Genomic DNA, 27,453 nt, shown 5'->3' on the forward strand with positions numbered 1-27,453 from the left:
GAACAAAGTGGGACCGGTCACCGCTTGCAACAAACAACATATAAATGCCAAAACTATGGGATTTGTAACTGTATATTATTTTTGAAATGAAATAATGGCCCTTATTTGCGAAATTGATATGAATTTACATGAAATTTAGTGTAGTTATTTACAAGTGTATTTTTTTTATTTTATCATTGCACCTGAAATCTTCCCGCGGTCCAGTTTGGCCTCACCCATGGACCGGTACTGGGCCACGGCTCAGTGGTTGGGGACCCCTGTTTTAGGATTTTTCGATTCAATCTTCCCTGCTTTCTACATGGCGTTTGATATGGACCGGTTCTTTTTTTATATTGTTTATAGTGTGTAGCATTAAAATGAATGGAAAACTGCTTATCTGGTAATAGAGTCCTGCAGCCTGATTGGACAATTTTGCTTCATGCATGCTTCATGCATGAAGCACCTCATTCATGCATTTAAATATTTTTGACACACTACTATACAAAGTTTCTGACATGTTTTTTACTCCTTTATTTATTCTTTTGTTTTTTTTTACTGAATATGCCACCTATAAACCCTCTATTGGCTCTACTATTACTTATACTTTCTTCCATCGTTAAGAAGGTGACATGAACTACCTAAAAGCATCACTTATTAAAGCAAAATAAGCCTTCATAATCTAACCACTGGTGTAGGCCAGTATAGCCAATGACTTACAAACATGAGTCAGCCACAGTTTCATATTAAGTGAAAGTCAACTCGCTTTAACAGGAAAGGCTTCAAAACCAAGAGAGAACAACACAAGGGTCCAAAAATTTGGAGTCCGGAAAGCTGTGCAGACTTTTGAGATCCCAAACATCATCAAGAGTGAGCAGGTGACCAGCTGGTGATCAGGTTGTGTGACTGCAGCAATGTCTGAAAGGACTTCATACAGTATTAATGACCCCAGCAGCTGAGGGTTAGACAATAAGTGAATGCATGAATGTAGAATGAATGCAGGCCGATGGAGATGGATGCATGGCATACTTAAAATAGGAGATGGATCCTGGTGTTCAGAAACAACCAATTTAGATGTTTCACAGCAGCATAGTTGATGTGTATTTTTGTTTAACTACGGATGGTCTTTGACCAAATTTCCTTGCTTTCAACCATAAATTGTTATTTTTAAAATATCCTTTATGGGACGGGAGAATCTCTCTCTGAATACGCTGAACTGCTGTTTCAATGCCAGTGTTCTATTGAGCAGAAGAGTTGTCATTTTGGGGATGTTGTTTGTAGCATGCTGTGCTTCTTTAGACAGTAAACAACAGAATCAACAGTGCCGCTGCTGCTGCTGGTTGCAGCCTAGTACTGCACTCCATTTTAACTTCAAATTGCTTCAAGTCACAATTAATCGCCAATCAATTCTAATTATGCTCATCATTAAATGAAACCACCGATTTATCTGCTTAGTTGATCAGCTATGGCAATGTCAATGTCATTTTATATAGGAGACACATCCTAGCTGCGTTAAATTGTACACGAGGAAGGAATGATTCAATAAAAGCTTTGTTCTTGCTTTCACATGAAGAATCATTTAATACTTATAAAATGGAATAATATTAAAGGCATTTCAATTTTAATAAATAAAATAATCACTTTTAGTATTTAATTTACAAAAGCATGAAACTGCTAATTATAATGAGCAAAGTACAGCGACGTGGAACTCATTTTGTACATGAAACAGCCTTAAAGCTGCGCATTGTGTTTTATCTTTACTTAATTATGATGCAAAAGCCTTGCTTTCATTGTAGGACATACTTCTTTTGTCTCTTATGTGTAAAATTGTTTTTCTTATCTTCTTTTTTCTTATCAGTACAATCAAGGACTTCAAGTTCTTACATTTTTTTAGCTCTTATCTGACTCCTCTAAAAGTCCAATTTTTTTTTTTTTAGGTTTTCAGCAGACTCTGGACAGTACAGTAAAATTCACGATATAGTTCATATAGACATCATTTAGCCCCCTCTAGTGTCAATATGGGATATGTGCATGTCAAATTGTGTAAATCCCTGCAAACAACCGACTTGCCAAATCATTTTGTAGAACAAACTGATGAAAATCTAGTGTTTTAATGAATCCTCCTACATCCATAAGTACCTATTATAACGCTTGGTTTGTGCGTTGACTTTGTTGAACAACTGTAATGTTCGTCTTTGAGATTGTCGTTTTGCAAGGAGACCCTTTGCAAAAGGAGACATATTTTTGTGCCTCAAATGAGCCAGTGCAAGTCCTTTCTGGGCTTATGTTGAGCTGATTCAGCCCAAACTACAACACATTTAGAGCAGTATGATAGATTAAGCCACAGCCTTCCACCCCCCACTGGACCAAATGTGTTGCGGTGCAAAAATATCTCCACATTAATAACAAGAAAAATGTGTGGTGTCCTACATGCTGTACTCTGCAGCTATTTTAATTTCCCACCTGTTTTTTTCCTGTGTACAGATGGAAATATGTCATAGTTAAGAAACAACTGACAACTTGACTTGTGTCCTGTGACTACAGCAGCCAGCAGAGCAGCCAGCAGAGCAGCCACGAAGATGACACCACGCGCTTCTTGACTCCATTAATCCGAGAGGAGAGGTGAGCATTTATGTGTGAAGTACTTTATCGATTCTCAAGCTGTGGTATGAGTACTACTGGTGGTACGCGGGCACTTGCCAAGCAAAATGCTTGTGAGGTGGTACTTGGTTTAAAGTGTTTGAGAACCATTGCTTTCTAGTGTGTGTGATTAGAGAGTGCGTGTATGTGCATGTTCTTTCTGTTTAAATCGAGGAATAACCAACAAAACTCACTAATGCTGATTAGGGGTGTTGGTTGTTTGTATATACCTTGTATATGCCTCGGTTTCATTTTTTCTACCCCAAAAAATTACAACAAAAAAATATGAAATACTATAAAATACTTGAAAACACGTCTTCTTAAGAAAGTGCACCGATGGAGACAAGTACAACAGTAACGTTTGAACAGTCTGAATTGTTAAAGTGGATCCCTGCATATTTTCTATTCAAAATTCACAGCATATTTGTTTAAAAAAAATGGTTGTATTGGGTTTTTTGTTGGAACAGCCGGAATTTTTTTTTGTAAATTAATTGTCTTTGCAGCATTAATAGTTCTAGCTTGTAGCCATATTCTCGATCTCTACTGAACAATGCCAGCACACTAGGTTGGCGTTATCCACTTGTCTTTGTCTGTTTACATATTTCATCAGGAAGGTGAAGTGTTCCAAAACAAGAGACTTTTATGACTATCACTTTGTCAAGAAGAATTTATTTTCTCTCGTCACCCTCCTGCCCTCAGCAACCATGTTGGTATAACTGTAAAATGTGTGTGATTAACAAAAGAGGAGGATTTTTTTGTTTTTGGGTGGTGTCTCTGCATGGATAGAAAGTAACTTGTAAATAATAGTGGTCCTAGCATACTGCCTTGAGGCACCCCGCAGTTGGCGTATAAGTCTATGACCCACTATTGAAGAGCTTGGTGCACTGCACACTTGGTGCACTCTCCCCTCCTCCGCGCCATCTCCACTTTTATGAAGTCGGACCTGTCACACCGTATAGGATGTCTGGCTGCTATTCTCTTTGCAGTGCTGGTGGGAGCTAGCGAGGGGCAGCTGCTTTCAGGGCGAGCAGCGTTCTGTAGCCGGCATTAGAGGGCACGGAATGTCATGTCTCCTCTGCAGGTAAAACAGCTGCTGTTTGGTGTGAAGAGGGGAAGGGAGGGAGGGTCTGCACCCCCACCTGCTCCGGAGTCGGAACTGCCACCTCCGCTACTGTCAGCCTCGTGACTTTTTACTGCTTCGGCTGTGTAGCTGCAGTCAGTTTGCTGAGTGTTTTTTGTGCAGATGTGTTTTCTGAAAGCAGCAGCAGGCTGCCGGCTAATTTATGCTGCTGCTTCTACTGCTGCTGCTGCTTCCGGCTTTGTCACTGCTGTCGTTGTCTAGAATGTACATCTTGAGGTCTCTCTGTGGAGTCCATCACCTCTATTAGAAACTGCATATAACAGCTTACATAATAACACAATGTGACTTTGTAAAAGACATGTAATATGACTCATCGGTGAAGATGACGCAGCGTGGTGAGTGGTGGCTTCACTCTGTCATTTTATATAGTGTGGTAATATTTTTTTTATGTAACAGCAAAATAGTCCCATGGGAGCAGGTCCTGCTTTACTGCAAGGTAAAAGCCTATATTAAGTGACTTGTAATTATTTACTTTACTATATTGTAGATTTACTTATCTACAGTTACACATTATTTGATTTAGCAAAATGTACAAACAATAGATAAGTTAGTTAAAAAGAGAAAATAGCAACGTTTATAACATTAAATGTGTTGGGCTATTTAAATTATTTTCTTTTGTGGGTTTATTGCAAACTGCTTTGCAATTTTCAAATTTAGCAAATTTACATCCATCCATCAATCTTCTATGCCGCTTATCCTCACTAGGGTATGCCGGAGCCTATTCCAGCTGACTTCGGGCGAGAGGCGGGGTACACACCCTGGACTGGTCGCAAATTTACAGTGTTGACTAATTTCAAGGGCACCGCTATTGTTGGGAAAAAGTCTAAATTCGATATTTAAAAATTGTAACTGTGGTGTCAAAATTACAAATGTCCTTAATTGCCTTTGGGAAAAAAACTGAAAAATTAACCCAATTAAATGATGACGTGCCAAGGGGAGTGCGTTTTCCGTGGATATTTCTACATGGCACGATAGCAGAGTGCGTACCTCAGAATTTTTTTAACTGTTTCCATGACAGTGTTGTATTGAGCAGAATAATGCTGCCATAGCAGACGTCTACATTTACAGTAAGTTGTACTTGTTTTAGCAAACCTAGTTGAGACTCAACAGCACCTCTGCTGGTTGCAGCCAAGTAGCGCACTTTTTATTTTGTTTCAATTGCTTTAATCAACAACTGAGAGTGAAAAGACATCTCAAATTGTTTGTTTTTTGTGTGCAGGTCTGACAGTGCAGCCGACAAAATCAGGTGAGTCCGCATTGTGACCCACAAAAACACAAACACAATGTGTTGTTGGGCTTACACAGCAAGGCACAGTGGGGCTGGCTTTACTGTTGTCACCGCATTTGACCCAGGTCCAGCCTGACACACATTCATGGTTTTGTGTGCCAGGCAAGGTGTCTGAATGTGCTTTTGCCTGTGTGGATTCAATACAGTTGCAAGCCGTGGAATGTCATTGTTGGCGCTGATTGCTGGAACATCATCACACACAAACACTGGTGAATGGGAGGGTTGTGATGCTGTTGTGAAGGTGTTAGTATGTTGGGCAGCCGGCTTGCGGCAGGAGGGACAAGAGGCATCCTCCTGACGGCGTTAAAGCTGAAAAAGGTGGGTGAAAACATGAGATGAAAGAATGGTGGGCTTTCTTCAAGAGTCACAATTTAACCTTTTGCCTTTTTGCAATGTTGTTTTTAATGTTGGAGTGTTGTTTTGGTCAAGTGTGTCATTATATTCGTAAGTCTGTGTGTTTATTCAGTGGTCTGTCAGCGGAAATTTGCGTGGTACATTTTCTGCACTGTATTTTGTGATTTAAGTGTATTTGTGTGTTTATGTGTCTGTTTTGCTATGCATAAAGCGGGCAGTCATGCGAAGTGGGTCCAGATCGAGCAGCATCTAAGCCTCTAGGCCTCCCTTCCCCAAACAACAGCTTCCGTATTAACATTACAAAAAATGTCCTCTGATATATTAGAGGGAAACTCCCTTAGGCACACTCATATGATCCAATCACTGGTGTGCCGTCAGGACCAGCAAGGCCTTCTCTGCTGGCCTAAACACTGTCAGAAGCACTGACCAACATTTACAACCTCAATTCTAGTATTTGTTTCAAGAAATGGTATTAGTTTATTCCCAATAGTCTATTATCTTGTGTGCGCTGCTTCCAGTATGTGTATTTGTGTGTTAGATTTTGTTGTCCAATCAGATTTCAGCTTCTGTGTGTGCATAAATCTATATAATCTGCCCAGGGCCTTCAGAATTAAGGGTGCTGGTCCACGTCACTTAAACCCTATGACCAATGGGGCTGTTTCTTTAACTAATCAAATTTCTGTTTTGCCTCAAAGGGATAGCTAGCAGGTGTACAGCATTTTTTTGTCCTCTGATTGGTTGACGTCTGAGAGCCTTTGTCAAACACCCAGAGTTACACAGTGCACTTGAATGTTTCATCACATAAATGAGTGCAGCGCTTAATTGGTCCTGTTCTGACACAAAGAAAGAAGAACCTCAGAATATTCTATGTGTGTTAGATAACAAATAAGTGAGTTTATGGAAAGATCTTATATACAACATAAGTCAGCCTTGGAAAGGGTCTTCTCCCAGACGATGAGTGAGTGGTGAGTGTTATACATTTTTAAAATGTTTTTCTCAAGTTATTAGATAAATTTTGATTCTGAACTGCTCCAGATGATGTTGTAGTGTAGAGGTTTGGAGTTGTTTGCATTAGAAGATAAAGGGTTAACTGGGTTTGTTGTTTTAGTAATAATGGTATTCATCCCCAATTCTGTAACACCACGCCTTGTTGTATTGTGGTTTTGTATGTTATTAATGGTTTCTATAATTCTGATGTGATAGTGGTGGTATTAGGAGGTGGATTGGGTCACTTAAGTCGCCACAAAATGCCCAGGAACAAAATGCACTGCCTGCCACTGGATCCTATACACAAGTGTACGAAGCAGCCTGTTACAGAGGTATGACTCCTGCTCTAAATACATATCCAAATATTTCAGTAGTTTGTATTGATGAATGGCCGAGTGGTTAGCATGTTGGCCACACAGTCAGCAGATTGGGAAGATCTGGGTTGGAATCTCCGTTGGGCATTTCTCTGTGGAGTTTGCATGTTCTCCCCATGCATGTGTGGGTTTTCTCCGGGTACTCCGGTTTCCTCCCACATTCCAAAAACATGCGCATTAGGTATATTGGACACTCTAAATTGACTCTTAAAAATAAGGTATGAATGTGAGTGTGAATGGTTGTTTATCTATATGTGCGGTTGGCTTGCGACCAGTCCAGGGTGCCTCTCGCCCGAATTCAGCTGTATGGCTCCAGCATATCCGCAACCCTAGTGAGGATAAGCAGAATAGACGATGGATAGTATTGATGAATGCACATAGGCACCTTAGGAGAATTTTGGCATTATTTTAAAATAATTCTCACATTGTAGTCGGATGGGTTAGCATGTTGGCCAACACAGTAACAGTCTGGAGATTGGGAAGACCCGGGTTCGATTCTCCCCTGGGCATTTCTGTGTGGACTTTGCATGTTCTCCCCGTGTGCGCGTGGGTTTTCTCCGGGTACTCCGGTTTCCTCCCACATTCCAAAAACATGCAGGTGAGGTTAATTGGCGACTCTAAATTGTCCATAGGTATGAATGTGAGTGTGAATGGTTGTTTGTCTATATGTGCCCTGCGATTGGCTGGCGACCAGTCCAGGGTGTACCCCGCCTGTCGCCCGAAGTCAGCTGGGATAGGCTCCAGCATGCCCCCGCAACTCTAATGAGGAAGAAGCGGTATAGAAAATGGATGGATGGATAGTCGGATGGTGCAAAATGAGAGAGTCGTCACAATGAAGCTGGCACTGAACAAACATTTCAGTGTAATTAATTATGTTTTTTGTGTATGGTTTCACCATTGCACAATGATTTTCCCCACTATCCTCTCACTAATTAAGGCAAGCAAAATGATTTATCTTCTATTTGGAGTCTGCATCCTTGGTGACCTCACTGCAGGTTTATGCTGTCTAAGTAGTTTTGAAGCGCATTACCATTGATTAATTCATTACAGGTCTAAATAATGCATGTGGAAGTGACTGGTCCAAGGAGAGTCCCTGGAAACTTGTATGTATCATTCTGTAAGTTATTTTTAATGTAAGGAGATTGTTTATACAGGTAGGGGTGCACACTTTCCTTATGACTGTAAGGGATGTTCATGAGATTTGCTCTCTCGTGTCTTTTGTCTTTGCCGTAACGTCCTCATTGCTCTTTTCCGTCATCTCAGTTGCAAGATTATTGATCTTTGTCTGAGGTTTGAAAGATGTTTTGCTTTCAATGCATAATACGATCCTGGGTCTCTGGAGGCTGGAGGCTCTCAAAAATACACACCTTGCATATTGTCCAACATGTTGTTCTAACTGCGGAACGATGGGCATAGCCACGGCATTTGCAAACCGCAAAGACCACGGGCCGTTAATTGTATGCAGGCGATAATGCAAAATTTGAAAACTATTTAGAAATAACTTTTTTTTTTACTTGCACAATGATTTGGACTGCATGAAAAAAATTGAAAGAAAAATTTGGCTGTATTTGACCACATGTTCATTTATTAACAACTATAGTGCACAACAGAACCAATGTTGTAATAGTGCTGGGTAAGGAGTAGACTGGGCGATATGGAGCAAAACTCATGTCCCGATATATTTGGTAATGGTAATGGTTTAATTTATTTGAACATGCATACAGGTTACATTGGAATACATCACATATTACAGTTCATAGTTCCACATGTCCAAAAGGAGTAGGAAGACGCAAAACTTATTTAATACAACCCCCCATCCATTCTGTTCATTTCCTGTATTCCAAATACAATCTCTTCTAGTTGATTACATCCAAATTGATGAGATAATGTAACAAAGTGATAAATAGTAGAAAAAAATAGTAGTCAAGTTTCAACTTTACTTTGTTAACGTAACATTGAATATCAATATACAATATACACTCCTGGTCAAAATCTTAAGACCATTTGAAAAATTGCTAGAATTATCATTTTGCACATTTGGGTCTTAATGAGGTTTTAAGTAGAGCTACAATATGCAAAAACAAGAAGGGGGAGTGAGACAAAAAACATTTGGAACTTGTAATTTAGAAAAAAACAAACTGAAATAGGCTGTTTATCAGCTTATTAAAAGTTTAACACCACAGGCTACAAAAGCCAACATCTGCTCAAAATTGTCATTTTCTGTCAGGCATTCACACTGTCATGCCCTTCTTGTTTTTGCATATTGTAGCTCTATTTAAAACCTCATTAAGATCCAAATGTGCAAAATGCTAATTCTAACAATTTTTCGACTGGTCTTAAAACCAAAAACCAAATCAACTTTTTCCCATAAGAAATCATGTAAATCCAATTAATCTGTACCAGCCACCCAAAAATATTAACTCAAAACACATTTTATACAGAATAATTACAGTTTTACATGCAGAAAACAATGTTAAATCATTTAAATGACGAATGAATGGGATAAATGAACATTTAAAGTCACTTTTATTGAAGAACTTTGCAAAGAAAACTGAATCATGCAAAAATATGGGGAGTTCAAAAAACGAGGTTTGACTGTATTTGCTTTTAGAGACGTGAGCACATCGCTCCGGTGCTGTCATCACTCCACTGGCTTCCATTTCGTTTTAGAATCGATTTTAAAATTTTAAGTATTTGTTTTTAATGCTATTAACGGCTGTGCTCCGTCGTACCTGTCGGAGCTTTTAACTATCCGCAATCACGGCAGGGGCCTGCGGGCAAGTCCCACGGGCAAAATACAAACAGTGGGGCGAACGCTGTTTCTCCGTCGCTGCTCCCCGACTGTGGAACAAACTGCCCACTGATATTCGCACCACTACAGAAGTCGGCCTTTTTAAATCGAAATTGAAAACTCATTTATTTAGACAGGCGTTCAACACCGACTATGGCGGTCTTGTATTTATTTTCATTTTATGCATATTTAGTTCTTGTTGACTCCCATTTTATGTACTTTTAAAGGCTTTTAGCACTCTGCAGCACTGAAGCATTTTCTTATAGAGTTTTTATTTTGTGTTTACTTTGTGTTTATGTTCTGTTTTTATGCTGTGTTCTTATGTATCATTTTATTGTAAAGCACTTTGGCAGCCTGTGGGCTATTGTAAAGCGCTATATAAATAAACTGATTGATTGATAAATTGATTGATTGATTGATTGATTGATTGATTGAGAGACCCGAAGACTATAGGAGACTGTGGTCAATTGAATCAAGGCATTAATGGGAGCATTTATAGTAATACTGTTAGGGTCTGTTGTAGTTGTGTTGCATTTGGTGTTGTCACCTTTTGACCTCTGCTGTGACTCCTTTTTAGGTTCCTTCACTCAATGAGTGGGCGGCGCCACGATGCGCACCTGCAGCCACTCTGCCATTAAGGGCTCTTAAGCCACGTGGCTGCAGGAGGAGGATGTGGGATTGTTACTACTGGTCTGCATGCTGCCCGTGAAGCTCCAATTCGTTTGTTGTTCTTTTGACCTCATGGCTGCTGTGTATGTTTAGCGCCCGTTCCACATCCTCCTTGCCTCTTGTGACGCCGTCCTCACCAGTGAGTTTTTTGTTGTTTTCCACGGTGCCTTTGGTTTTACTACCTTAGTTGCACCGTTCTACCTCAGTTTGGACTCTGGATGTTTGTATTTCTTTTGTTACTTGGTTCCTGCTCCCATTACATTAAAGACTGTATTTGTTGACCCTGAACTGTGTCTGGCTCTGCATTTTGGGATCTCCACCTGACTGTCTGCAACAGTACAATCCCACAATGCAAACAGATCCCGCAGAGTCTGACCCGGTGCTGCACTCAAGGCACATGTAAGTATGCTTAACAAACATCATTTGGCCATCAGGGATATGTCCACGCTTCTCCAGTCCATTTCCAGCAACGTGGACTGGCTCGTCAGCGAGAGAACAAGCTCCACCTGGTTGGCTCCAGCTGATGGCATAATCACTCCTCCCCAACCACTGCCATCCATTCCTCATTCCTCTGCCAGTGGCATAAAGGAACCAGTAAGTTCTCACCCTTCAAGCTATGTTGGCGACCGTGGAAAATGCAAACAATTTATACACCAATGTCAACTGGTGTTTGACCAGCAACCCCTCACCTACCCCACCTGCCGAGTAGCTTTTATGGTCAGTCTCCTGTCGGAGAGAGCGGCTGAGTGGGCACTGGCTATATTGGAGAATCGTCCGGAGCTACAGGACACTTTATCTGGCTTCACTTTAGAGTCCCGTGAGGTGTTTGACCACCCCTTAAGAAGGCGCCAGGCAGCCAGCCGCCTGATGGCTCTACGCCAGGACAAGACTTCTGTAGCAGACCACTCGATAAACTTTCGCATTCTAGCAGCTGAGAGTGGCTGGGGCACTACAGCCCTCTGTGATATTTTTCTAGGCAGCTTAAATTCTAATATAAATGATGAGCTCGCAACGAAAGATGAGACTGAATCACTGGAGCAGCTCATTTCCCTCGACATTAAACTGGACGATTGCATCAATGAACGCAAAGCAAAACACCATGCACAGCGACGAAATCCTACTGGCACCCAGTCATCTTCTTCCATCTCCATACTTCAACCAGCAACTCCAGATGTGGTTCCCAGCGCAACAGATCTTGGTCCAGCCACCACTGAGGAACCCATGCAACTTGGAGGTGGTCGTCTTACTCCTGCCAAGCGGACACGCCGGCTGCGCCTGCATCTCTGCCTATACTGCAGCCGTGCTGATCATGTTATCTCCAAGTGTCCTGCTCTAGGTGCCAGGTTTTTCTGCGTTGACAAAAAGGATGGTTCATTAAGACCATGCATTGATTATCAGGCACTCAATGACATAACTGTAAAGAATAAATACCCACTTCCTCTTATTGACTCTGCGTTCTCCTCACTTCACTCTTCTGTCATTTTTTCTAAATTGGACCTTCGGAACGCGTACCACTTAGTCAGAATTAGAAAGGGGGATGAGTGGAAAATGGCATTCAACACCCCCATGGGGCATTTTGAGTACCTAGTTATGCGTTTCGGCCTCACTAACAGTGTTTCAGAGCTTGATCAATGATGTGCTACGTGACATGCTAGGTCGTTTTGTATTCGTGTACTTGGATGACATCCTGATTTTTTTCCGCTTCCCTTCATGAGCACATACATCACGTTAGGCTAGTACTTCAGCGACTCCTTGAAAAACATTTATTTGTTAAGACGCAGAAGTGTGATTTTCACTTTGATTCGACGTCTTTTCTAGGGTTCATTGTGGAGAAAGGGCAACTCAAGGCTGATCCGGCTAAGATTCAGGCTGTGGTCGATTGGCCCACTCCTATAACAAGGAAGCATCTGCAGAGGTTCCTGGGCTTCGCCAATTTTTACTGTAGATTTATTTGCAACTTTAGTCGAGTCGCAGAACCTCTCACTAAGCTTATATCCACTAAACTCTCGTTTGTCTGGACCCCAGAGGCAGGCGTTGCGTTTAAAAAGCTTAAATCTCCGTCCTCTCACAACGTTCTCCTACCGACCGTAAACTCCGTCCCTGTGCTTTTTTTTCGCGCCGTCTCTCCCCTGCTGAGGGCAATTATGATATAGGCAATAGAGAACTCTTGGCCGTTGTCTTAGCCTCATTGTATTTACTGACCACAAGAACCTAGCCTACCTCCGCTCCGCACGACGGCTTAACCCTCGCCAGGTATGGTGGTCCCTATCTCTCGCTAGGTTCAATTTCACCATTACATACCGCTCTGGCTCTCGTAACAGTAAACCGGATGCCCTCTCCAGACTCTTTTCCCCTTCTTCACGATTCAAGAGTTTTATTGTCATATGCGCAATAAAACAGCTAGTTATACTATGCAATGAAATTCTTGTTCTGTTCATTCTCCCAAAAAAAGAAAGAAAACACAAGAAAATGAATAAGAACAAAAGAAACATTAATACCAAAAATGAAGCAACAAGAACAGAGGTCCCCGAGGCTGAACCCATCCTCTCACAAACCCGGATCCTGGGCGCTCTCCAATGGGAGGTCGAGAGCCGAGTGGCAGATGCTCTCAAGGACATCGCCCCCCCAGCGAAGTGCCCACCTGGCCTGCTGTATGTCACCCCTGCGCTACGCTCCGAGGTTCTGACCTGGGCACACAGTTCCAGAATGGCTTGTCATCCAGGTCTCCACCGCACTCTGTTCCTGCTTGGTCAACGTTTTTGGTGGCTGGCATGTCGAGCGGACGCCAAGCAGTTCGTGGCGTGTTCGGCACGCAGCAAGACTTCCCACCAGGCTCCTGATGGACTTCTCCGCCCACTTCCATTACCCCTCCGCCCTTGGTCACACATATCAGTGGATTTTGTTTGTGGACTGCCTCCCTCTGACAACAACTCTGTGATTCTTACTATCGTTGACCGTTTCTCCAAAATAGCCCATTTTGTTCCTCGCCCCAAACTCCCCTCTGCATTGGACACGGCCAAACTCGTAATCCTTCATGTTTTCCGCCCCCATGGCATCCCTTTGGACATCGTTTCGGATAGGGGGCCCCAGTTTACCTCTGCTGTCTGGAAGTGCTTTTGTGAAGCCCTAGGGGCAACCACTAGCATGTCTTCGGGCTATCATCCGCAATCAAACGGACAGACGGAGCGAGCCAATCAAGACCTGGAGACAGTACCCCACTGCATCTGCCACCAACAACCTGCTTCATGGGCTGCACATCTTCCCTGTGTGGAATATGCTCACAATTCCTTGGTCAGTTCTGCTACAGGTGTTTCTCCCTTACATTCTGTTTACGGCTACCAGCCTCCAGCCTTTCCTTCCCAGGAATCAAACGTGGCCATTCCCTCTGTGCTCCACCACCTGCGCCGTGTCCGACGTGCCTGGCGCAACACCAGAGCAGCCCTAAAACGCACTTGTGAGCGGAACCAACTTCTAGCGAATTGCCACCGCAACCCAGCTCCAAGTTATAGACCCGGCCAGAAGGTCTGGTTATCATCAAAGGACAGTTACCGCTGGCAGTTACCTCCAAGAAGTTGGGCCCCAAGATACATCGGCCCATTCATGGTGGAGCGGGTCATCAACCCTAATGCAGTCAAACTTCAGCTCCCTGCTTCTCTTAGTATCCATCCTGTTTGCAATGTCTCCCATCTCAAGCCAGTCTCTACTAGCCCTCTCAGGCGTCCAGTCAGGTCTCCTCCTCCTCCTAGGTTGGTCGACGGCCATACCGCCTACTCCGTAAACAGTATCCTTAACTCTCGGAAAAGGGGTAGGGGTTTTCAATATCTCGTGGAGTGGGAGGGATACGGTCCAGAGAAACATTCCTGGATTAGCGGTAAACTTATTCTTGACCCCTCTCTAATTTCTGAATTTCACAAACGGTTCCCTGGCAAGCCTGGTAGGCCGCCGAGAGGTGTCCTTTGAGGGGGTGGTACTGTTAGGGTCTGTTGTAGTTGTGCTGCATTTGGTGTTGTCACCTTTTGACCTCTGTTGTGACTCCTTTTTAGGTTCCTTCACTCCCTGAGTATTTTTTTTACCCTGAACTGTGTCTGGCTCTGCATTTTGGGATCTCCACCTGACTGTCTGTAACAAATACCGTCAAAAAGCTTCAATACATGCAAGGTCTTAAGGACATGAATACAAACTGGCTGTTGGCGATGTTTTTTGTTAACACTTGTGTGTGTCTTTGGCATGTGGCTTCACAATAAAGGCCATTCATTGCCATCAACTGTTTCATTCTTGTCTGAGCCCACCCATGCTGATTGCAGAAATGGCTACTTGCCACACTGTGGTCAGGCCAACATAAACATGGCACTCCATCGCTTTTCTTATGTTGGCAGTTCAATCTAAATTAGTTATCTGTGCAAAGTTACAGCGCTCTTGGTGGATGCCATTAGATTGTGCCGGTGTACTTAATCAAGTGTCTGAAAAGTCTGTTATTAAAGTTCAGAAACAGCTGCTGTGTTGTTTTGTTGGGAGATGTTTGGAGTGAGCCCCGGACACAGCAGGTCCAGGTGGAGCTGCATACAAGCTCAGCATGATGTTGTGACCGTGATGTAAGTACACGTTTTTGTGAATGTAGGTCACAGTCTTAACCAGGGTAGTTATGCCTGCAAATGATGAATTTGGTGACGTAGCCGCAGCCTAGTTTCTGCTGCTCCCGCTTGTCGACAGGATGAAGAAGAAGAAGAGGAGGAACAGTGAGGGAGGGAGGGAAAGTGGCCGGTGGGAGGGAGCTTGATGAAGCCGGGAGGGAATGAAAGGGGATGAAGGACCACCCTTATCGAGCAGCCATTCTCTGTGAGCCTACCAAAGGGGCCTTTTCACACACACACCATCGCCAGCCAACCAATCAGAGCGCTCACATCATTGAGCCATCCTCCCTCGTGCAACTGCTCATCCATGCCTCAGCAGCTCACATTTGAGCTGATAAGGTCTGAAACGAGGCTGTGGACCGCCTGAACACTAAAACGTCTTTTTTTTACGGGCTAAAAGTGAATTAAATGACACATTCTAATTCGACATGCACAGTTTTTCTTTGGATGCATGGATCCTGAGATAGACACACTGTCCGGACACCATTTTATTTGAACAGGTGAATCACTTCTCTTTGTGTCCTCTGGACTTTTGATTCTGTGTGTTTTTTCCTCGAGCTGAATGTGGCGAGGGCATCTAACGAGGCTCGGTGGTGATGTTTTCCGCACAAGTGACAAACAAAGGAGCAGGATTGAAGTGATTGAAAAGAGGCCATGAGAGCCAGGAGAGAGACCAGGATGGTGTCCACCTGTTCACCATGCACCAGCAGAAGGTCAGGTTGGATTTGCATTACCTTTTGTCACCTGGGTGTGCATCAGTTGCCATTTATAGTGTACTGTGAGTATGGCTATCTTGGACATTGTTGTTATTTAAGTGACTGCCCTAAAAACACAAAAATATCTGGCCTTTTTTAACAAAAGGGGAAAAAAGTAAAACAACAAAAGAGCATATAGTCTTATTGCCAGGTTTCTAACTTCACATTATTCTCTACTGCGTTGAAGGTATGTTTTGGAATGCCATATACTAAAAATATTAATATTTTCTTGTTCAAAGTTTTCTCGCCTTTCACAACCACTATACAACTTGTTTTGATTTCTTCTGCAGCCTGTTTAGGCAGCAAACCAGCTGGCCCTCAATTGTCGGCACCCTCTGCTGGTAGAGTCAGGGAATACATTCACACCTCAGTTGCCTCCAGCCCGTGTTCTTGTGGTCTGCTTGCTGTTTTAAATGATCCACATGTGACGTCTATTAATACATTCATGTATTAGTGCACTGCTGAGTCATCTCAAGGCCTCTGGTGTAATTCACTCAGTTGATCAGCAAATCAGTCCTGCCGATTACGCTAATGTTGATGTCTTCTGCCCCATCAGGCCGTGAGTTAATGCACTTTGATTTTTGCATACAAGCAGTCTTATCCACGTGCACAGCCACAGGGATAAAGGTGGTGGAGAGCTATCTGTCATGAATGGCATTTCTTTTGGTTAGATGTTTTTAAGGATGTTAGGTCCAGTCATTCTTTGTGCCTTTGTTGTACATCTATCTCTCAGCTACTGCCCTTCCTCATAGACATGATACATTTTCCTCTCAGTTGCTGCAAAGGCACTGTGGAGTCCTTTGCATAGCCCGCCTCCACCTGGTAAGACAAAATAGTATTTTGGGCCACTGCACAATATTGTTATTATACATTTGTTACAATTCTCACACATTCTGCATCTCATTAAACCGCTAATTTCTGGCTATTTAATCTTTTAAATTGGCAGGTGTTAAAAGTCCCATATTATAGTATTTTCAACCATTTTAAGTAAGTCTCAGATCTCCCTTGATTGCCTGTTGAAAGTGTGCTGGTCAAAATCTAGCTTTGATGTGCAGCTCCACTGGAAACACCATTTTGTGTGTCTGTAGCTTTAATGCTAATGAGCTGTGTTTGTCCACGTCTGTCTCCAACAGAGTGTTTAATAGATGCCATATACAGTGGAACGTCGGTTTTCTGCATTAATTTTTTCCAAAATATCAGATGAAAACCAAAACATAACTTATAGCTGTAGCCAAATGACACATACAGTCATCCTTCGTTTATCGCGGTTAATTGCTTCCAGATTCAACTGCGTTAAATAAATTAGCAATCAATATTAATAGATGGAATATTTTTATAGTTAAAGCATAGAAAACTTGTTGGACTTTCTAGATACTGTTTTAACATTATTAGAGACCTGTAGACATGAAATAACAATCTATAGTCACTTTTACACTCTATAATTCTTTCTTTAAACTGCATTGCACAGTCTACAGGATCACTGCTGCCGCTTGCATAGCAGGCTACTGAGCTAACCAGTTAGCCTCTCCAATTTACATATTCTAAACTTCTAAACAAAGTGTTTCAAATGAAGTGGGGAAGAAGGACAGGAAAGCCAAAAAAGAATGAAAGGAGAACCTTTCTTCACTCGATCATGCGTTTCAGCCATGACATGTCGGCTTGGCTTGGCTCAGCTCAGCTGGCTCAGCAGCCAGTCTCAATGCAGTGAGAGGTGATGTAATGCAATGCCGTGTCATGTCATGTCTCAATGAAACATTACTGACATCTTGTGGCTAGAATATTACACATACCTCGTCTTTGAATATTTTTTGACTAATAATAGACCTTAGTCAACCACGATACAGCCATCATTTATTAAATCATTCATTTAAAAAAAATAGATAGATAGATAGAGTGAGGGAGCGATATTCGAACAATATTCCCAATATATAACAATATTCTTCCCAATATATTCGGGAAGAACAACTGTAGTTAGAAGCTTTGTTTAGGGCTTGTAGCAAAGCCTTTTTTCCTTGGAGTGGTGGACATACAGTATACAGGGCAGGCTCATCTTTCTTGGGGGCGGGTCATAGGTGGTATCATGTCCATGAGGAAAGAAGTTTTTCCTTCAGAACATCATGAAAATCTATAACTTCAAAAGTAACAGTTTGCATGCTTCTTCCCTCCAAAAGGTGAGCAAACAAGTGAGGGAGATGATAGGTTATTCTCACGTTTATTGCTCAGAAACAGGCTCTACGGACACATATTACATCATTTAAAAAGTCAGTTTTACTTAATAGGGGACCTTTAGATGGGCAAAATAATAGAAAGAAATGTCTGTTTACACAAAGATGACTTTTGGGTACAGTAGGAAAGCATGGCAAAGACTGACGGAATCAAATGGATGGCGTGATTACGGCGGAGTGATGAGTGATTCACGATGCATGTGGGTGCTTAGTATTGAGTCACTGGAGTGAAAGGGCTGTGTTACTTTGTACTGTACATGCTAGGAAACACACGCAAAATGCATGTCATTGTGTGTGACATCTTGCTCCGAGAAGAGTGAAAATTGCTTTTTCACTGAAAAATGTGGTGTGATTCGACAAGAAGCGCAACACTTGAATCTGTTAGAATATATTATTGTGTCTGGATAAAGGAATCTGTGCCTCACTCAGGTAAATTGACGTCAAATGCAGTGAAGACTTTTTCATCATGCTTTCAAAATACGAATCAACCAAAGCCTCTCATTTACATTTTTGTACCTTCACCGATAGGCCAAGCAAAAGAAGTGGAAGCAACTGATATGGAAACCTCAAAGGTAGGCTATAATAACACTCCATATATTAGTTTTAGTCATGTTATAAAGCAGATACATTGTACATGAAGCTACTATCAGTATTTTGCAGTTGTTGAAGCAATGCTGTATAAAAAAGAGGGAGCTGTTCCAATACAAGCTTCTTCTGGTGGTCAGGTATCACCTTTTGCACCTCTGTCAGTGTTGTTTTCTGGAAGATGGACACATGTTGGAAGCACTGTGCTCCATAGTATCACCACTATGTGTCTGAAAGGTCAATTATAGTCAAACCTGTCTTAGCGGCCACCTTTATAGAAGGGCCACCTGCCTATAGCAGCTACTGAAAAATCCCCCCCAGCAAATTTACATGTTATAGACCCTGTGTATAGCAGTCACCTGTCCAACGCAGCCAGCAGCCACCCATTTTGTCTCCCTTGGTCAATATCTGACTGCATATAGCGGCCAAATTACCAACTCAAGTAGAAGCTTCATGCACGAAAAAGTTTTGTTTTTCAATCAATGAAGGCGTTGTGTGTCGACTTTAATTACTGAGTCCTAGCTCAGTCACAATCATTCACAAGATCCACACAAACTGTCAGTTGTTCCACATAAAAAAGCCGTCTTCTTTTGAGCTTGCTATTTCCTGGTCAAACATGTAACTTTAAGAGCATTTGCACCAAAACATTACCGCAAAGTAGGCTGGGAACAGGACGTGCTCCCAGCGACGCTACAATAAAAAGCAAAAGCAAAACTGAGTTCGGTTGTACTTAACTGAAGTATTTTATCAGTTATCAGTTATTCCTAAGCCTCTAGCTTTCTTTTAGTAAGTAAAAACCTTGGCTATGATTGCACTACATTGTCATGTAGACCTACAAAGTACACTTGGAAGAACAAGAGGTGAATAAATGTATTGCAACTGATGTGAAACTGATGAGGGGTAGGATTAAAAAAGCTTTGCTTCTTCCTACTCCTTTTTGGACATGCAAAATTGTGAATTGTACTATGTGATGTGCTACTGTTTGACTCATGCATGTTCAGGATTAAAACCATGAACCATGATAATAACAAGCCTAGTAGTGCTGTACAACTTTTATCAGCAGTCCGCAGTGCCATCTACTGGTCAACATTATTATTATTATTATTTTCCCTTTTTTTCTTTTTTTCCTCTACTGGTCAACATTCAAACTGGACGCCAACCTGTCTAGGCCACCTGTCTATAGCGGCCACTTTTGCAGACTCCCTCTAGTGGCCGCTATAGACAAGTTTGACTGTATATGCTCACTTTGTATTTTTTATTTTGATTTTTTATTAGGGTTGGGTGATATGGACCATAGCCTGATATTTTTGGGAATGTATCACGATATGACAATATCATTGAGCGGAGTCTTGTATAAAAAGTGACAAACCTTAACCCGTATCATTAAAAATAATTAAATGAAAGGTAAGCTTACTTTGCGTTTCATTATCTACACGTGTGTAGAGTCTATTCCAGTTGTTGCTTTCACAACATTCGATTCACTGTCAGTAGTTCCACACACTTGTTTCTTCTCATCTAAGTCCCATTCCTGGAGGAATTCCTTCAACTCACTTGCCATGTTTTCACCTGTGTGTTCCTCTGGAAAAAAAAACTTGTCTGGAGACAGGGCGACTTCAAAGTCACGTCACTGGTTATGTAGTGGCTAACATATGGTTGAGTCGCTCGGCTACTCCATATGTTTGTACGACAGATATCTGCTCTATCCAAACCAAACCAAACCAATTTCTTTGTCTATAGCCTTCGCTTCTCCTCCGCCTTCAGCCATGCTCATTTTCTTTTGCTTTCTCTGCCACCGCTGGACCATTCTGTGGTACACGTGAGGCGCCAATGTGCCAATACAATGTGCCGCAGCGCGCAGTCGCAGGAAAAACACGTAATTGATTCTGCTTTTTTCCGTTTGAAATGATCATTTATACAGGTATGAGTCATTTTCTTATCATTGGAAGAATGTATACCTGTATATAAAGATGATCGCCCATCCCTGCTTTTAATATCAAGAATATAGTTTTTATATCGTGTATGACAGCTAAGCACCACAGACAAGTCACAAACATGAACATTCTGTGAACGTCTACTCCAGAGGTTTATGCAATCGCCAGTTTTCCTCCAGTGTGAAGGCTTTCAGGACGAGGCCTTGTTGCTTTGTCTCTGCAAGTGACGTGGATCAGTCACGGCAGACTCAAAATAGCTCGAGTGTCGTCCTTGTCGGGTGTTCTTTGTGGCTGATAATGGCATAGCAACCAAATCAAGACAAATTTATTTATTTCTCTTTGGGGTTTAGGCTTTAGGTTTGGTGACATCAGTACGTCACATATGTGGACTGGGGTGGGTTTTTAATGTATTAAAAGCTTTACAGTTAGCTGCAAAAATGAGATTTTTCTTTTTTATTCTCATTGCTATGCATTACCTTTTTTTTCCCAATATTCCTTAAAGGCACCTCCCACACAGTATTTTGTGAGTCATTTGATCATTTCTAAATGCGTTAATTATTTTATTATTATTATCATTTATTATATAATTTACATACAATTCCAGCAGAACAATGTTGTCTTCATGTTCAAGATATGTCCTTTTTCAAAATATAGTATTTGATTACTCGAATGACAGCAGAAGGACATTAAAATTTAACGAAAGGCACAAACAATAACATGCTTAGTTTTTGTATGTGATGTAGAATTACACTTTTTTTTTTAAAATAGCGCCATCTAAGCATGAACAATAGGCCAAAGTGCTGAAACATGCTCTTGTTGGCAATCTGGACCGATCACCACAACATTTTGTGTCGTGACATGAGGGGTTTTATTTTGAACAGTACTATAGAGTATTGGCGAAGGAGCTCAAGGTAATGATGAGTCACTGATGTGCTGCATAACAGCTTGAGCCGCAGGTAAAGACTGTAAACATGGTGGCATTGTGTGGCTTTGCACTTGTACAGTCAGAGTGTGTGCCTGAAACATGCATATTATTATTATTGACTCTAAACCAAATGTGTATTAAATCCCTCGTTTTGATGATATTTTCTGCACCTAATCAAACTGGACTTGGCTTTTCTCTGTATAAAAAATTTACTTTTTAAATAATACAAAAATAGACAAAGGAAGAGACAATATGGAGTAAAATGAGCTATTTCCATCTGTTGTCCCTGGGCAGGCGAACAAAGGCAGTCAACCAGCCATCAGTGTCATCTATACAAATAAACTATTGGCCTGTCGCCACACACACAACATTTCAAGGCTGAATACATTTTTAAAAGTAAGTACAGCATTGATCCTGAAAAACAGACCAAAGTATTCCAAATATATAAAATGAGTGGTGAGTAATCTAAACGTGTTCCATTCTTTCATGGCTGAAGCAGAGAGAGAGCAAGTCACGTATACAGGTCCTTCTCAAAAAATTAGCATATTGTGATAAAGTTAAAGAGTTAAAATAGTTAAATAGATAAATTATTTTCTGTAATGTACTGATAAACATTAGACTTTCATATATTTTAGATTCATTACACACAAGTGAAGTAGTTCAGGCCTTTTATTGTTTTAATATTGATAATTTTGGCAAAAATTAGCATATCATGAAAAAGTACTCTAAACGAGCTATTAACCTAATCATCTAAATCAATGAATTAACTCTAAACACCTGCAAAAGATTCCTGAGTCTTTTAAAAACTCCCAGCCTGGTTCATTACTCAAAACCGCAATCATGGGTAAGACTGCCCACCTGACTGCTGTCCAGAAGGCCATCATTGACACCACCAAGCAAGAGGGTAAGACGCAGAAAGAAATTTCTGAGCAAATAGGCTGTTCTCAGAGTGCTGTATCAAGGCACCTCAGTGGGAAGGAAAAAGTGTGGCAGAAAACGCTGCACAACCAGAAGAAGTGACCGGACCCTGAGGAATATTGTGGAGAAGGGCCGATTCCAGACCTTGGGGGACCTGCGGAAGCAGTGGACAGAGTCTGGGGTAGAAACATCCAGAGCCACCGTGCACAGGCATGTGCTGGAAATGGGCTACAGGTGTCGCATTCCCCAGGTCAAGCCACTTTTGAACCAAAAACAGCGACAGAAGCGCCTGACCTGAGCTACAGAGAAGCAGCACTGGACTGTTGCTCAGTGGTCCAAAGTACTTTTTTCGAATGAAAGCATATTTGGAAGTCATTCGGAAATCAAGGTGCCTGAGTCTGGAGGAAGACTGGGGAGAAGGAAAAGCCACAATGCCTGACGTCCAGTGTCAAGTACCCACAGTCAGTGATGGTCTGGGGTGCCATGTTAGCTGCTGGTGTTGGTCCACTATGTTTCATCAAGGGCAGGGTCAATGCAGCTAGCTATCAGAAGATTTTGGAGCACTTCATGCTTCCATTTGCTGAAAAGCTTTATGGAGATGAAGATTTCATTTTTCACGACCTGGCACCTGCTCACAGTGCCAAAACCACTGGTGAATGGTTTACTGACCATGGTATTACTGTGCTCTATTGGCCTGCCAACTCTCCTGACCTGAACCCCAAAGAGAATCTGTGGGATATTGTGAAGAGGAAGTTGAGAGTCACCAGACCCAACACTGTGGATGAGCTTAAGGCCGCTATCGAAGCGTCCTGGGCCTCCATAACACCTCAGCAGTGCCACAGGCTGATTGCATCCATGCCACGCCGCACTCAAGCAGTCATTTCTGCAAAAGGATTCCCGACCAAGTATTGAGTACATAACTGAACATAATTATTTGAAGGTTGACTTTTTTTGTCTTAAAAACACTTTTCTTTTATTGGTCGGATGAAATATGCTAATTTTTTGAGATAGGGATTTTTGTTTTTTCTTTACTTTTTTCGCCAAAATCATCAATATTAAAACAATAAAAGGCCTGAACTACTTCAGTTGTGTGTAATGAATCTAAAATATATGAAAGTCTAATGTTTATCAGTACATTACAGAAAATAATGAACTTTATCACAATATGCTCATTTTTTGAGAAGGACCTGTAGTATGTCAATTCAAATATTTGCATTACATAATTATATACTACGCAGTGGAGCTACGCTTTTCACACGAGTTCATTTCCACGCCTACCAGCAAATGGTGAAAATCCGGGAGTAACTTATACGCCCGTAAAAATGTCTATTTTTAAGTCTACTTTTAACGCACGGCTCACTGCTCCCACAAACCCTCCTGCTAGCTTGACATTGATGTTACTGCTACAACATTTCCAATGAAAGTAACTATTGTAATTATTAGATCAGATTCAGCTCCAGAACCCTCCCTTCTCTCTACAATTGCCATTTTTCAACAAAAGCTAACTAGCTCGATGCACAATCCAGGTTTAAGCCCTAAACATGCCTCACACACTTACTAAACGCATTTTAATGATAAATTGTACAGGTACTCACCAATGATGATTGATAATTTAAGATAACCGAGAGAACAGATGAATCAGAGTCACGGTCTAGAGCAAAAACCGCGCTTACATCTGTTGTGGGGCCGCCTCCACTTCACTCTGAAGCGGCAACCTGCACGTTCCTGCAAGTTTTGGAGCCCTATTCTTATACATACATACATACGTATTGTTATATATATACCGTGGTGTGAGGAAGTGTTTGCCCCCACCTCATTTCATATTCATCCTAACTCTAACCCTTTCTGCAGCCAGCCAACCAAAAAAAACACAACAACATCCAAACATCCTAAGAACTGCAGGCCTCACTTGCCTCAGTAAAGGTCAGTGCTCATGACTCCACCATAAGAAAGACACTGGGCAAAACTGACCTGCATGGCAGAGTTCCAAGACCAAAACCACTGCTGAACAAAAACAACATTAGGGCTCATCTCAATTTTGCCAGAAAACATCTCGATGATCCCCAAGACCTTTGGGAAAATACTCTGTGGTCTGACGAGACAAAAGCTGAAACTTTTGTAAGGTGTGTGTCCCATTACATCTGGCATAAAAGTAACTCCACATTCCATCATAGCAACAGTAAAATACGGCGGTGGTAGTGTGATGGTCTTCAGGACCTGGAAGACTTGCTGTGATAAAGTCCTGACCTGAATCCTATTGACATGCTGTGGCATGACCTTAAAAAGGAAAAGCCTCCAATGTGGCTGAATTCTGCTAAATTCCTCCCCAGCACTAGAAGAGACTCATTGTTGTCAAGTTGATTGCAGTTGTTGCTGCTAAGGGGGGCCAACCACTTATTAGCTTTAGGGGGCTCACTTTTTCACACAGGGCCATGTACTGTAGCTTTGGATCTAATAATAAATAGTGTTGAGTCGTGTTGTCATTGACTGATATTTACATTTGTTTGATGATGTGAAACATTTAAGTGTGACAAACATGCAAAAAAAAGAAATCAGTCAGAGAGCACCTTTTCACACCACTGTATTGTGTACATTCAACCTGTATTATCACGTATTTATTGAATACCTCCCTCCTAATAAATGCCTTATCCCTGATAGACACCTGGTACTTTCTGGAGTTGAACAAACAGAGGATCCTGGCTACTGTATGAGGAAAAGAGGTGTCTTTATTTTTCTAATGTTAGGAAAACTGTGAGGCAACAAAAGGCCTCACCACTTTCCAATTTCGCTATCACAGTTTTCAAAAATATATTCATAAATGTTACTGTTTAGTGGTTGAATACGGCCTATTATTTGTCCAAAAATATGCATATTTAAGCAAATGCTAAATTTTTTGTCCAAATTAAGCATTTTCAAGCATATAAAATTTCTAACTGAAGTAAAATACTGTACAAGTATAAGATACATTCAAAGATGTTGTGAAGATATGTAGTATTCTACACTGGTCACTAGGTGTCACAAATGTTGCGCTTGAATGGTCTCACATCAGGCACAATGATCCCTAACACGGCTCCTGTTGCGGGCATAACCCATGCCAAGCTAAAACTCAACTCTGAACTCCCGACGTCACTCAGCTCCACTAGAACCTGAACACATTTAGATCAACACAGTCTTATTTATGTCTTAAATGGCTTATTTTGTCTTATTATGTCTACTATAATACATCTCCTGGGTAATACTAACCCTTGTAAAGGTGACTATAAGTGTGTTATTTCATGTCTAGTGGGCTCTAATGATGTCCATTGTATTTAGAAAATCAAAACAAGTTGTCTATGCTCTAACAATGAAAATATTTCATTTACAAATAAGGAATCCTAAATGAGGAAATTCACTTATCACGGTCGGGTCTGAAACCAGTTAACCGCGATAAACAAGGGATTATGGTGCATAACATTTAGCAGTAGAGATGAAACTACTGTCACTGTCTATAGGTTCTTAATGTCCATGTGGACAGTTGCTGTCTAAAATAATTCTGATAATCCAAATTTTCACCTACTCTGTCTCTTTTTCTTTCCATGTTCTTTCGGTGTTACAATTGCGATGACTGTGTGTTGATTGTCTATTTTCATCCAACTTGCTGCAAAAGCAGGAAGTAGGATGATGTTTTTTTTAAAATGAGAGTTTTGATGTCAGCGCTTTGTTCTTTTATTCATGCAACACGTGACAGTCACACGGCAGGCCATCTGGATTTGATTTATTACCACTTTTTGTGAAATGGACCTATTGAGCATTTACTTTCTTGTATACTCTGTCATGTCTGTCACTCCATCAGACATATGCTGTCCTCTCTGTACGTGTACGTGTACGAGTGTGTGCGTGTGCGCGCGTCCACACTGCATTCTCTCCCATCTGTGTGCCCTGAGAGTGCAGATTATCCCTGCATGCTTGGTTTGACAATAAACAAAAGAGTCACATGACCACCCATTTCTCCCTCAGAGTTGACGATGCATGTGGAAATCACCTGACTTCCCCCGTCCAATCCTGCAAAAGCAACGCTGGACGGATTAATCCAGATTATCTGACAATGCTATTTTTAGGAATACATGAAGAAAGCAATCTGTGGGCCATATTAGGTTGTAATGAATGCTAAAAAAAGTGGGGGATGCAGAAATAATTATGGAAGGATGTCAAAGTCCAATTAAACCACACTAGGACACCCTGAACCGCAACGTGATAGTAATGTCCAGCAGTGGGCGTCAGTGAGAAAACTGACTCCTTGACTCTCCTAAAGAGGAGCTGTCCATTCAGCACCACTATGAGCATCACATGCAGGATACATGACACAAAGGGACCTGCATGCAGACCTTTCAGTCTTCATAGGACAGTCCCTATTTATGTTTTCATGTCACGGTCTACTTGTGCATGCACATTAGCAAAGGCAGTCGGATCGCTGCTAAAAGTGCACCTTGATAGCAGCATTTTCTTCTTTTTGCTTAGTTAGTGCGCCTCGCACCACGAGTTGGACGCCAGATGGACGCCGCATGGGACGACTTGCGGTGTGCTCACTTACTTAAAATCTGTCGCTGCGTCACCCTGCCATCTTGTCCTCCTTGCCTTTTTCTCCCTGCTGTCTCGCAGCAGACTAGCAGAACAGGACCGTGGCCTTATAGAGATTGGAGAGTGAGGCCACTGGATGCACCAGCCGACAGTTTCAAGCTCCAATTGCTGGCTGCTTCCAACTGCGCACTCTGCTTTTAAAACCTAGTCGGAAATGCGGCATATTGTTGGAATGACAACATTTTGCACAATTGCTTTTTACCCTACTTGTGGCAGTGTTGTGCTGCTGCAAGGTCACCATGGTACATGTATGCAAATACTGTACATATCCATACTGACAAACACCAGAAGGTGCACAACATTGCCAGCAGAGATGCACATTCATAATAAACAAAAGCCGTGATGAAGTGCAAAGCTTCAGGCAAAAACGTTGCTTGTCATACAAATAATAAAGACATTTTCTGAGATAACAATAAGTTAGACACATCAAGCCTGCAAATTTAATAGGATTTTGCATAAAAACTGACTATTAGTTCTTTTAAAACATTAATGAGAAATAATTTAGCGTAATTAAGTGCCTCACAGCTTGTAAACTATAGAGAAACACAGCACATCATGCCCTCTGCATGTTCAACCACATTTGTGAAGTGTGTTGTTGTGTTTTCTCTACTTTCAAACCATTAGTACACAAAACTTTATTTTCACA

The 27,453-nt window shown here is 41.6% G+C and overlaps 1 protein-coding gene across 8 annotated transcripts in view; it reads left to right on the forward strand.

The window, feature by feature from the left end:
* Window positions 1-27,453, forward strand: part of gramd1bb (GRAM domain containing 1Bb) — a 132,585-nt gene that overhangs the window by 50,628 nt on the left and 54,504 nt on the right. For 7 of the 8 annotated variants that reach the window (XR_008573050.1, XM_054793198.1, XM_054793199.1 and 4 more), the window contains exons 3-4: window positions 2,521-2,598; window positions 4,977-5,003. Coding sequence is in view for 7 of the 8 variants with exons in the window: in XM_054793198.1 (XP_054649173.1) it covers window positions 2,521-2,598; window positions 4,977-5,003 (105 nt within the window). In the remaining variant the exon portion in view is untranslated. Of the gene's footprint in view, window positions 1-2,520; window positions 2,599-4,976; window positions 5,004-15,179; window positions 15,565-18,359; window positions 18,404-27,453 lie in introns of those variants that run through there. The other variant, XM_054793206.1, reaches the window with a different exon arrangement.

This window comes from Dunckerocampus dactyliophorus, chromosome 12 (assembly GCF_027744805.1).
Source record: "Dunckerocampus dactyliophorus isolate RoL2022-P2 chromosome 12, RoL_Ddac_1.1, whole genome shotgun sequence".
In the NCBI taxonomy this organism is placed as follows: Eukaryota; Metazoa; Chordata; class Actinopteri; order Syngnathiformes; family Syngnathidae; genus Dunckerocampus; species Dunckerocampus dactyliophorus.